Here is a 13479-nt window from a genome sequence, read left to right on the forward strand (position 1 = left end):
ACCAGACCTCCCCAGCCAGGAGAATATTACGGAGCTGGAGGAGATCATTACCGGCCAGCTCTGCCTGCAGAGCTCCCCGTGACCCTGGCTAGCCAGCCTCCTCTCTTCAGGCAGGAGACAACACACATTCCAGCAGATTTAAATAAGATTAAAACCTTTCAGAAACCCAGCCATGTCAGCACTCCTAGCAGGGCTGTCTTTACATTCTTCTTTCAAACAACCCTCAGAGCAAAACGCAGATTAACAGATTTATTCAAGAGACCTCTTGACGATTTAAGAGTTAAAAGCAGCTTTCACGTTCGCTCCTTCCCTAGGCATCTGCACTCCTGTGAAGACCATCACTACACTGCTTCTCTGCCACGATGCTCCTCTACCTGAGCTTTGCTGGAGGCAACAGAGTCTGAGGGTCCAAACTCCACCTGTGTCCCCACTTACTCATCCCACAATGACAGGAGGTGCAGAGGCAGAGGGAGAATCGAGGTCTCCAAACCTGTGGCCAAGCCTCTTGGGTGTTTGCTAACCCCAGCCCGCCTCCGGAGCGGCTGCTGCTGTCGTCCTCCCTTCTCCAAGACAACAGTGCTAGCTGTTGTGCATTAATGATTCCCCACTTCTTCTCCCTCTGCTGGGATGTTACAGCATTTCCAGTATAAAAGGATTCCTGAGACCCCTTCATTTCTATGACTAGCGATGTGACTGATCAAAGAAGCAGCCAGGAAAGGGTTAGGGGTCCCTATCTGTTGCCTCGTGTCTGTGTAACGAAGAGAAGATTAGCTGCGGAGGTACAAAGCAGTGTGTGTCTGCCTTTTTGCTGGCTGAGCCTCTGGGGACAGCAGTCACTGCTGGTTAGCTGAACTATGTAAATGTATTTCATTTCTGGGTTGCTTTTTCTTGTTTTGTTTCAAAAGTCTAGGTTCAAGACTCTAGGCCTGACATTTCCTTCCTTTCCACATGGGTGGCACACTTGCTGCTTGGCAGGCAACCTAGAAGACTTCTGCAGACATTTTAAAAAATGTCTATATGTGTGAGAAGAAAAATCTTACAGATGCAAGGAATGATAAAGGAGAGAAATGCATGAGCTAACGATGGCCATTCATTTCAGAGCTATAACGCAATAATTATGAAGGGCTAATGGTTATTTGTTTTAAAAATGGGACAGTGGCCACATTTAGAGCTCGTGAACACCAGCAGCATTCCTTTAGCAGGTAGGTTGGCTGCTGCGCACGCTTTAAGGAGTAAGGGGTTTCGTTCCCTTCTACTTTTTTACACCAAAAATTATCTGTGTAAGGTGACTCCATTTCACTGACTTAAGAGTTACTTCTCAAGGCATATTTTTCTGTCAACCATGTGTATAAAGGAACTACAGTACAAATATTATAAAGAAAACAATCTGTGTGGAAAGTTTGTGCCGTAGCTATGACCTTGGATCAGACACACAGTTTGTTTTTGAAAAAAGGCTGGAAAACTCACAGCTCCCAAACTTTCCAGAAACAGTTTCTAGAAGAAAAACAAATAAACAAACCCAAACATGAAAATCAGGTTATGGGATTATTTTCAAAACAGATGTATTTCAGGATGCTAAAGGAAAGCAACTAAGGAATACGGATGTGTGCAAAATTAAACACATACTATCTGACATACAGTGTAGTATGTGGAAAATCACTACCTGCTGGCATCTGCAAGAATTATCTTCAAACTCTAAGGAACAAATTAAAGTTGCAAGACATTTCAGATCTCTAGGACACCTCAGAAGCCTGTGAAAAAAATGCTCTTTGTTTAACTGACAGCCAGCAGGGTATTTTTTATGCCAAGCATTCATATTAACCACATTTTTATGTAACACTTTGTACATGGTTTTCAAATTCGTGCTTTACTGAAGAACTCAAGTCGAACAAAACATTCTAATCATGTAAAGTTTCCAATTTTAGTGATTATCTGAACTCAAAAGCTAGAAGGTGGTTTAAATAAAATTAGATGGACGATAGGTAAATATACCTATGTGCATGCATGTGTACATTCACACATGCACATACGTGTGACGGAAATCAAACCTGAAAATAAGAGACAAATAACAGATGCTTATATCGTCAGATGCCTGTATTGTATTAATGCTTTCCCCTTCTCCTAAAACAAATAAAATCAAAAGCTACACAGAAGAGAAAAAACACACATTAAAGTTAAAATCTGGTCTTCGGGCGCTCTATATGAAGTTTGTACTGTCATCTGCAGGAATTCAGTATAACATCAATTCACTTAGCCTTACAAATAAAGGCTGCCTATTATGCAATGTGTTTGACCCCCAAAAGGTTAAATTAATAAATACTTACTGGATATTTCCTACAGATACAGACACAAAACATGCATATGTTGTATTGACACATCTCTCTTACCAAAGAACATCGTTTATTTAAAATAATTAAACCAATAATTAGAAGCTACATAGAAGACTAAGTAAATTTTATTAAAACCCAAGGTAATTGCTAATGCCAGCAGCTCCAATAGCCCCAATGTATAAGCCACGCTGCTTTCAACAGACTCAATTCATTAACACAGGAGAAAAGCCAAAAACTAAGGGAAATTCAGACCATCTGCTCAATCCAGATGCAGTGGAACACGCTTCTTACCTCCAAAGCTATTTACCAGTGACAAACTGAGATAAGATCAGTGTAACCCTCCAACCACAGATCTAAATGATTTTTTGGCATATTGTTGTGAGTAAAACTGAACTACATTCATTTGAATTGAAAGAAAACTTTGCCAGTTTTTCTCACCTTGAGCACCTCTCTTGGTATAAAACAATTCCAATTCAAATGGAAAACCTGGATATGGCAAATATTATTGAAACAAACACATGCACACAAGCAGCCAGCAACAAAATCCTCGTTCTTCTGCTGATATGCTCTAAAGATGTCTAATTGACTTAGCTGGCAATGCGATTTAACTGAAGCACTTAAGTTCCCTGGAAGTCATAGTCTACGTATATCTTATTTCCTTGCAATACTGTACCCATTTTTAAAGAAAAACTATAGCCCCTGTGCCTTAAAAAGAAGTAAGTAGCGTAATTTCGTACCTTGAAGTTATGAATCTTCTCATATTTTGGAATATGTTCGTTTTCTTTCAGAGTTGCTCTTCTGACGAGTGATGTCAACTGCGAATAAGCAAAGAGTTTAAGAGGTTGCCAGATTGTCACAGACGACTTCTGAGAACCCAGTTTCATCCCCAAGGCTGCTATCAATAAATCTTGTTGACGGCTCTCCCGCTTCGAGTTGTGCAGCGCAGACCTATTCGCTTTGTGCCCTGACCAGGACTCTTTGGATGGCATGTTGGAGCTGACGGGGGGGAGGAGGAGCGGCCCCCCGGCCCGCTCTGCGCCCCTGCCTGTGGATCAGACCCGATCCGAAAACCCGAAAGGGACCATTTTCGGGAACCTAACCCTGCCGGCGGGGCGGCGCGGCCGTGGCAGGGCGCTCGCTCACGGCGCGGCTAACTCGGCGGGCCGGGCTGGGGGGCTCGGGGCTGCCGGTGGGCGGCCGGCGGGCCGGGGGGGGCGGCTGCCCGCGGCGGGGGGGGGCGCAGCCGGCGGCGGGGGGGGCGCAGCCCGCGGCCGCTCCCTCCATCGGCGGCGGGGGCGCGGGGACGCGCTCGGGGACGCGCGCCTCCCTCCCCGCTGCCCGTGGCGGGGGGCGGCGCGGCCCCGCCCCCGGGGCGGGGGGAAGGCCCCGCGATCCCCCCCCCCCCCCCCCGCCGGGCGCCACAGCCCCCGCCACGGCCGGAGAACCCGCGGGGAGGCTGGCGGCCACGCACCGCTGCAAAATGGCATCTCTTCCCCCTCGGGGGGCGTCAGGGAACCGCAACCCCACGGGACGTGACGGAAAGCGGCTCGCCCCGACCCCCCCCCCCCCCCCCCCCCCCGCCTCCACTACACAGGTTGGGCACCAGGAGGTGAAGCTGGGAGCAGGTAATGCAACTGCTGATGCTCATCACTCTTCCCTTAAAATGAGATTTTTCGATGCTTTTCGTATAAAAAGAGGCTCGTCAAACTCACATCATGTAACAGCCTCGTCCGGTACGGGTGTGAACACAAACGCCACCCAAAGTTCATCGCACCACTGCTTCCGCCAAGGACCTAAACCCCGGATCGCTGTGGTGCCTCTCTCTGGGAATTCAGAGACGTTAACAGGGGTGAATGACACACAGCCTCCCATCGGACTGACACCTGGAGCGTGGACAGATGCGACTCAGGATGAGACGCACAGAGGGCAATCTGGTCCCTTGCTCGCCCTCACACAAACCAAAGGAAACAGTATTTCACACAACCACTAACCCCTGAAACAACCTGCCACGGGAGCCACTGCACAGGCGGCTCACGGGGCCGGCGCAGACCCTGCCGTGCCCACCCGGAGCCACTCGCCGGGGCAGCCCCGCTCCGGGGGACACCATGGTGGCCCCTCTGCTCCTGCCCTTTTTCTTCTAGCACTCTCCAAGCATTTGTGAACAGTCTTTGTCGGGGACGGCCAAAGCGGACCTGTGATCTGACTTACTGCAGCAGTGATTTACACCGCGGGGCTGACCGCCATCCCGACATTTAGGGTGCAAGAGGGCCCTCCTTGAGCAGCGCCGGCCTGTGCAGCTAAGCCAGAGCGCAGCCTGCCCTCCCCTCGCCACAGGCTGCAGCACCGCAACCACTCTCCCTTCTGCAGCGAAGGTATTTTTATCTCTCATGACTCAGTAACAACCAAAGACAAGCACAGTTTGTCGCAGGCTTCTGGGTGGAATTGGTGTGCGTTTTGCAGCCGGATCACAGTGGTACCATTTAGCTCAGTCCTGCCAATACAGCTGCGAGTAACGCTCACCGTGAGCCCTGCCTCTGTGCCCTTGCATGGCCACCAGTACCTTCTCCACAGGTTTTAAAAATCTGCTGGGTTTCAGCACAGGGTCAGGCTGCTGAGATTAAGGATCAACATAAGCGCTTCTCCAACCACTAATCTGCGATGCAAGTTAATAGCTAATAATCGAAACACTGGCTCTAGACTACAGAGGATGAAGCTGTCGGACATTAGTGGCTCACACAGGGGCCTCAGGAGTATCTGGCTCCGTTCCCAGTTTCAGTACAAGCAGGAGGCTGGCTGATCCATCCTATTGAGGAATACTTTTTCAATGGCTACCTCAATCTGCCTGCCTTGCTTTTAACCGCTCATTCCTGTGGCAGGTGAATACATGCCCCCTCACATTTTTCTGCACAACCTTCTAAGTGTAACACTCCATGTCAAGAGGAGATCAAGAAAAATGAGGTGAGGGGTAAGAGATGGCAAATACTGACCATCTCATCTATGGGAAGCGTGAGAATAGTAGGGACAGAGGGGAAGAAGAAGCAGACAAGCTTTTGAGCTCATTCTCACTTTTCTTTCTAGCTAAAGCCACTTCATCACAGTTTCATTCCCAAGAACTACATCAAATAAAAGTCTTCATGGAACAAGGTGGACCTAAGCCTGCTCCACAGGAGTCATCCTCTCCAAACAGCTTTGAGCAATAACAGGCTGAGGAAGCAAATTGTGGAGTTCTGAAAATGTATTTTTGTTACATGCTTCCTTGGAACCCAAACTGCCTCTTATTTTTTAAAGGTAAAAAACAAATCACCAAAACTTCACTTTAGGAAATAAACTCTTTGAAAATTGAGTTTGTTTGAAATAAATAACCCAGCAATTTTCAAGAGTACATTTACTATCAGAATCAACTCTTACTATTTTGTATAATTCCACTTAAGAAGCAAAATAAAGAATTCTGAATTTTCCTCTCTGATGTTGGTAAGCATGCATATTTGTTTTTTGACATACTTATTCCTTAATTGTAATCTTCCTTTTTCCTAATTCTGAAGAACTGATTTATTTTCAATGGCACTTTCGAGTCCCGTTAGTTGAAACTGATCTCTGGATCCTGTAAAATTAAATCTTTAGAATGCCAATAAAAAGGTAAGCGAAACTACCCAACAGGGAAAGGTCCTATCTCATGGCTGTGATTATAAAAACACATTATAATCTGGAAAGTAGTTATAAGATTATGAATTTTAATTCTAACATTACTGTGTGTTACAGTAATCTAACTCAGACCGCTTCTTGGTTTTGCATAAATGAGCTTCCCATGGCTCAGTGCAAAACATTTTCTGCTGTTTACAAATACAGGAACACTGGGCTCACCTACACTTACAGCCCTTCACATGTGCTGTATGCACTACAGTTGGGCACACCAGAAACCTAGACTAAAAGAAAGTTCAAGCCATAAAACTAGCAACTGGAAAATGAAGAAAAATATATATTTGTTATCTATTTCTTACATATATTTCCCCAAATAGATTACATAATTCTATAATGCTTTTGCTCATTCTTCTACCATTTCCTAACTTTGGGAGCTTGGCACTGCAAGTTAGTGCTCTTCTTAACACAGCCCACTTCCTTTCTTTTGAAAGCCAAAGCAAAGAATGGAATTTCTGTTGTAGACAGACTTCCCGACTACAGTTTGGGTCATTGGGCAGATCCAGATCTTTGGCTTACCAGTACATGAGATAATAAAGTAAGAGAGAGCAAGCCACTGTCCTCAGGTAGCCCTAGTCATTGCAGAGATGAGTCACCATCCCTGAGAGCAAACAAATGAAGTCACAGACCTGGGGGTTCAACTCAAATCCTGCTGTTTCTGTTCCTAGCCTGGAAGCCTGCAGGTCCTGCTCCTCTTCTTACACCCTTGGCTGGCTCTTAATTCAATACCTGCTCTCCACCACTGGCTCCTGCACTCTCACCCACCAGCAAAGTCTCCTCTCCATAGCCCTTTCATTTTCTAACAGTTATCTTTAGAACTTGCTCTCTCAGAAGAATGCCTTAACAGGGTCAATTATTAGATCCTGTCTGCTACATACTGGATGAAAAAGAGTTAGAAATTTGGGGAGGAAAGTCTTCTCCCTTCCACTTTTCTACATAAAGTCTAGATTTTATTTTTTATTAATTGTTTGTGACAGACATTTGCATGTGTAGGGAGCAATATGCTGTGCAGACTCTAGGAGAAAGGAAACTGCAGGGTTGTCTTTTTTAAATTTAAGGACATGATTTCACAGGATTGAGGTGAACTACAAATGGAGTAACTGGAAGTAGCAGTCGAGCAACCTCTCAGCAGAGCACGAAACCAGACCAGCCTCTCAGTCCTGTACATTTTAGTGACTTAAGAACTAGAAAACCAAACCCAGCAACACGACAACCTTTAACCAAGACATCTGTTTAGAGGTTCTACATTGTACATATGGACTAAAGAAAAAAAAGATTGTAACCTGCTATTTCAAATGTTTTTATTTGTTCTAAAACCTCAACTGTAAGAGTGGTTCTGTCTAGGTCCTACTGGGACTCTGCTTTCCTTACTTCCCCCAGGAGCAGTCCTTCAGGGTACAGGAGAAACAGCTGTTTTCTTGAGCACTGTTTGCTCTCAGCATTAGCTAGATAATGTATGCGTATTTTCTGGCACTAATCTCACAATCAGTAAGTCTTATTATGAAGACTCCACAGAATTGATTTTAAAGTCATCCACGGCTTGCAGTAAATTCCAATTAGTCACTCTCTAAAAGACACATTATGTAAGTTTAATCCAGTCACACGATTCAGTCAACATCAGCCAAATTATCTTTCTAAAAAGGCAAATCAATGCATTCCCATTTGTTGGGTACTAAACTAAAATTACTCCAGAAAAAAAAACCCAGTAAAATTCAAGTCAGGTTAAGGTCATAAGTCCTAAAATGCCCAGATTAGATTTGATCAGGCCTCCGGAAGCCCATGTGCATTTCCAGTACAATGGAGTGTTTAGTTTCATGACCACCTGGCTCCTCTCTCAAACACAGTATCGTGTTTTCTTCAGTTTCAGGAATGCATGTGCAGTACACTGCAGGCTTTTCATTCTCATATGCTATTTTCATGCTGTTATGACTAAATATGTCTTTATTGTTTCAGATCATATATAATATGATCTCTTCCCTCTAAGGAATGTATTTTATTAATAATATTAACCAGAAGCTATGTTGCATGCATTTTTTTGAAAATCAAAGGTGATGCCCTATTGTGCATACCTCAAGAAACAAGATATTTGGTTTGCTATACAGTTAGCCACTGTATGTTTTATGGTGTTTGGTTTCCCTGTAAAGCTAACGTAGCCAAACATATATGCTCAGAAAAACCTTTCTTGCTTGAACACTTTATGAGCTCAGTACACGATTTTCAAAAGCTAATCAGTCAGATTGTGAAACTGAGCCCAATTTCTCAGCGCTGTTCTTGGTGGAGGCTTGTTCTATGCTAAATATAATTTTCCCAGTCGTATCTTTTGCAGAATTGTTCCAAGGGGGGAAGGGGAGCCCAAAATTTTACTTTTTATTTAAAAGTGGTGATAAGCTGTTTTCATTTAATTTTCTTCACTTGTAGACATGCTAATGCCAGGCATAGCCCCTGCCCACAGATACGTGGTGTGAGCTGAGGGTAGGGATGCTATTAAAAGTTCAACCAGAAAGTTGACATCTCAGAAGCTGGATGGGAAGGACCATCAGGCAATCTCAGCCACCAGGGCAAGACTTCTCCTGCTGCCGTTCCAACACAGCCGCATTTACCTGGCACATGGACAACATCAGGCTCCCACAAAGCTCAAAGTGTACTGAGGTGCCCAGGCAACACACAACCGTGCTTTGAGTCCACGGCTACCCACAGGGGAGTCGGGGTTTAAGACATGGTTGAATGATGAAAACTTGCTCCTGAGAGAAGTTCTATTTTTTATAACAAAAATTTTCCAAATGGACTGACTTCTAATTAAATCAGACCTTCCCCCTGCCCCTTGGGAAACACTTATTGCAAAGGCTAAAAAAATGGCTATTTATATTTTTTAATAGAAATATTTTTGAACTATGTCATTTCCACAGCAGGTAATAAACATTTTTATATCTAGAATTTAAAAAAAATGTTTAAAAATTTTAATTAAAACCTTAATTAAACAAATTCAGCCAAAATGTTGTCTTGGTTTAAAGTATGACTGTGAAATGAAAAAAAAATAAATAATCTAAACCAAAGTTTAAATTATGGAAAAAATGTTGCCCAGTATTGATGCTAGAAATTACTGTATAAAAAGTGAGTTCATTTGGTACTGTATTGTGCAAAACAATTACAGTATATTAACATTATTTGGGAAGATTTTATGTTTGCACTGATGTGCTTACCAGAAATACCCTGAAGTACCCTTGTTTTTGTAACAAGGGAGCATACTCATAAAAAAGCAGAGACATCTTAGAGGAAGCCAACAGAAAAGTTGTTTTTCTGTAGCTTTAGTCCTATAACCTACTGGTCACTGCAGCTGATTCAGATCTAGGTCAGCCGGCTTAGTTTGTCCCAGTGGCATGATGGGTCGCAGATTTGCTCCTGGCAGTTACCAGTATGGGCCTTTGCAAATGACAGTTTGAAACTGCACACTGGCAAAAAAAACCCCATCCTCTGTGACTATTCCTCTCTTTCAGTAACTGACAAGACAAAAACATTTAACATTTGCTGTTCTGGATAGTGGCACAAAAGCAAGGCACTTTTCAGTGGCAAACACAACACATTTCTTTCCTTTGGGCCAGGGGATATGTTGGTGTATAACCATAAATCTAGCCATATCAAAAATAAAAGTACCTCCAGTAACAAGTTCTGCTTTTGGTCTGCTTCTGGAGGATGTTGCTAACATCAAGCAACTTTGCTTTTAGCAAGGTCAGCAACTGGCCTGCTGTGTCCACTGAAGGAGGGTGTGATAATTCTAGGGATTTCCTCCACACTCCATAGGTACAAATACTACCTCAGGGGTGTATGTGGGCACATGAGAATGCCCACAGGCAGGGATGTGGATGTTGCAATCAGTGGGATGGAGTGCACCCTCAGCAAGTTTGCTGACACCAAAGCTGTGTGGTGCGGTCGACATGGTGAAGGGAAGGGATGCCATCCAGAGCAGCCCGGACAGGCTGGAGAGGTGGGACTGCATGAACCTCATGAAGTGCAACAATTGCGAGGTCCTGCACATGGGTCGAGGCAATGCCAAGCACAAATACAGGCTGGGTGAGGAGTGGATTGAGAGCAGCCCTGCAGAAAAGAACTTGGGTGTGTTAGTGGATGGAAAACTGACTGTGAGCCAGCAACGTGTGCTCACAGCCCAGAAAATCAACCACGTCCTTGGCTACATCAAGAGAAGTGTGGCCAGCAGGTCGAGGGAGGAGATTCTCCCCCTGTACTCTGCCCTCACGAGACCCCGCCTGCAGTGCTGTGTCAGCTCTGGGGTCCACAACATAAGAAGGACACAGACCTGCTTGAGCAGGTCCAGAGGAGGCCACGAAGATGATGAGGGGGCTGGAGCACCTCCCCTATGAGGACAGGCTGAGAGAGTTGGGGTTATTCAGCCTGGAGAAGAGAAGGCTCCAGGGAGACATTATAGTGGCCTTCCAGTACTTAATGGGGGCTGCAGGAAAGCTGGGGAGCAACCCTTTTTCAGGGAGTGTTGGGATAGGATGAGGAGTAATGGTTTTAAACTGAAAGAGGGTAGATTTAGATTAGGTATAAGGAAGAAATTTTTTACTGTGAGGGTGGTGAGACACTGGAACATATAGCCCAGAGAAGCTGTGGCTGCCCCTGGAAGGGTTCAAGGCCAGGTTGGATGGGGCTTTGAGCAGCCTGGTCTGGTGGAAGGTGTCCCTGCCCATAGCAGGGGAATTGCAACTAGATGATCTTCAAGGTCCTTTCCGACCCAAACCATTCTATGATCAATAATGCTGCTAAGCTGGGTTTTACAAGCAATAGGTATGACTTCATTTATGCTGTATAAATATAATATGCTTCCTCACAAGGTCATGTTCTGGGTGAGACAGCACAGTCCTTCCCCCCTCACGGGGCTCCTGCCTTGTCCTGGTTTGGTCCTGTGCCGGCCAAAGCCACTGGGCTCTTCCTCACAGCCACAGAGGATGCCCCCACAGCCCTGGCTGCCTCTGTTAAAAGTCACCTGCTCCAGACCTTCCCTTAAAGTCAGAGACTATCATCCTGCTTTCAAGGGGCAAGATATCGCTATACAACAAAAGCAGAGCTGCTACCAAGCTGTGTGACACTGAGGAAGGATATACCAATCAAACACCATGATAAAAGATACCCAGAAAGCTAAAAAACAAGCTCTTTTCACTCCTAACTCTGTGTTGAGGAAAGCAGTTTCCCATGACCACGAGTTCAAGCTGTGTATCAGCCTCAGCAATTCTCTTCTTGATTTGCAGTAGCTCACTACCACAACCAACTTCTTTCCTTGGGAAAACGAGATGCCTTAAAAGGGGGCCAACCCCAGCCAAACTTGGTAAGTACATAAGGGGACCAGAAGCTGGTGGAGCACAGAAGATACCACCTCCCTGCCTCAGGGGGCTGGCAGCATCACTGTTCTCCAGGCAGAGCATGCAAGACAGTTCACGAGGAAGGAGAAAAGCATCATGAAACACCAGAATTTGTCTCCACTAAAGACTTCTGATGAAGCCTGTCCTTTACAGCTTTGCTTTCAGTCCTTTCCATCCACCTTTCCAAGCTTTGGTTTAGGTCCATGCTATCTTCCTCTCCTCCTGCCAGGAGCCTGAGCCATGGAGGTGATAAGCTAAACAGTGGGTTGAAGCAGCTGCCTGTGCCAGGTGCCCTGGGAAAGGCAGAAGCAGAGAGACTGAAAGGACTACCCGCATAGTTAAGTAAGTCAACCATTACATGGGTAGGCATTGATAAATCAGGGCTAGAGAGGTCTGTCTTGCAGCTGAGACCTATCAGGCGAGGAGATAATGGAGCGAGGAGCTCTGCCTAAGGGAGCGACCCTCACGCTGGCCAGCAAGACGCAGAGGTTGCTCCTCAGCAGCTTCTCCATCTCACTCCCACTTAGTCAGCATTTTCTGTTTCAGCTAACAGCATCGTGTTTTCTTCCCTTCCCTTTGTGGAGTGTCTCCTCGCTGGCCCACAGGGAGCTCTGCTGTTGTGGCCGAGGCACGACTGACGTTCACTGCAGCGTGAGGTCACTCCAGCAAGAGCCTCTTGACTTGTAACATGCCGTGGCAGACTATTCCAAAAAGACCTTAAAAGTAATTTATAAATGCCACAAGACAAGGTGCTCTGAAGGAGTGATAACAGCCAAAATGTAATGCAAATTGGCAGCTGCATGAATGCTACTCTTTTGGCAAATGCTCCTTGTTACTAATTTACTACATTTAAGTATCATAGGAGCAAACAGGCTGTTAGACTAATCTTTTGAAACCACAAGGGGCTGGTGATTTCCTCAAATAATGGGGGGGGGGGGGAGCGGGAGGGCAGGAGGGAAGAGAAGGCACATCAAAAAAGCCAAACTTTATGAAATAAATAATTTACAACACTTCTTTTATGATATCCATTTAAGAATCATGTTGATAAAAACAGTTTTTACAATAAGTCTCTGTATCTTTTTCTAACTGAAAATGTATGCACTTAGGGATAATGACAATCATGTAATCCAGAAGGTCCTTCTAATATTTTGTGTGGTTTTTTCTTTTAATTTAATCCTCATGGAATAGGAGCTATGGCTACTGGTATAACATGGGCAAGCAGTATAGAAATTTCTTTTTATGTCTCATTAATATTTTCTTACCTGATGTATAATACTCGTTTCATATTAGTCTTGTCTGGCAGCTAATGCATCTAATATTAGCCTTTTTTTGTTCTACACAGTAATTCAATTTAGAGTAATTCAATGTATGTTATAATTGAAAACTGCAGCTCATTAATTTCTAAACACTTTTTGTATTTCAGACTACACCTGCTCCTTTGGCACATCCTCTATTTTGAATCCATCCACTTCTTCCTGAATAAGCTATGTTGCTATGATACATGTGCTGTCACAGTTTCTTTCTTCAACATACTTTCAGTCCATAATCATATTTATTTAGCATAGCTAAGACTAAGAGTGCAGTCTCCTAATCCTTCTTTAATCATCCCTTGATTCAACCTCATGAATCAAGGTGAACATTTTTAACCTGAAGGAATATTAGAGTTGTGACATGGATGTGCCACATTCTTCCAAAAATTGTAACAGTGAAAACTTGTTTATGGACCACCTCACTGCAGAAAATCTACAAAATGGGGTAACCTCCAGCGTCCATGAGCACGCCCTGCAGACCCTGATTACCAGTTTTCTAGGTGCACGCGTGTCCATGGGCACCAGTGCTGTGGGTCAGGGCCCACATTCACTTTATGCAATGCAATTAGGCAGACTCAGAAAATTAAGTAGCCTGATCATCCTTCAAATGAGTCTCTCTTGTGGGCTGCCACTATCCTTATATAAATCTCTATTTAAACCAGGACTGATTTGAAACCTGTAATTAATGAAACCAGAGTGGAATTGGCAGTGGAGTTATACTCTGCTTCCAAAGTCAAATTTTCAGTTATTATCAAATTATCAGTTTAT

At 44.6% G+C, this 13479-nt stretch overlaps 1 protein-coding gene across 3 annotated transcripts in view; it reads right to left on the reverse strand.

The window, feature by feature from the left end:
* Positions 1–13479, reverse strand: part of CHN1 (chimerin 1) — a 105697-nt gene that overhangs the window by 29459 nt on the left and 62759 nt on the right. For 2 of the 3 annotated variants that reach the window (XM_032989679.2, XM_032989680.2), the window contains exon 7: positions 3068–3145. In XM_032989679.2, coding sequence (XP_032845570.2) covers positions 3068–3145 — 78 coding nt within the window. Of the gene's footprint in view, positions 1–3067; positions 3146–4042; positions 4115–13479 lie in introns of those variants that run through there. The other variant, XM_032989681.2, reaches the window with a different exon arrangement.

This window comes from Tyto alba, unplaced genomic scaffold (genome assembly GCF_018691265.1).
Source record: "Tyto alba isolate M040663 unplaced genomic scaffold, T.alba_DEE_v4.0 Super-Scaffold_7, whole genome shotgun sequence".
NCBI lineage: Eukaryota > Metazoa > Chordata > Aves > Strigiformes > Tytonidae > Tyto > Tyto alba.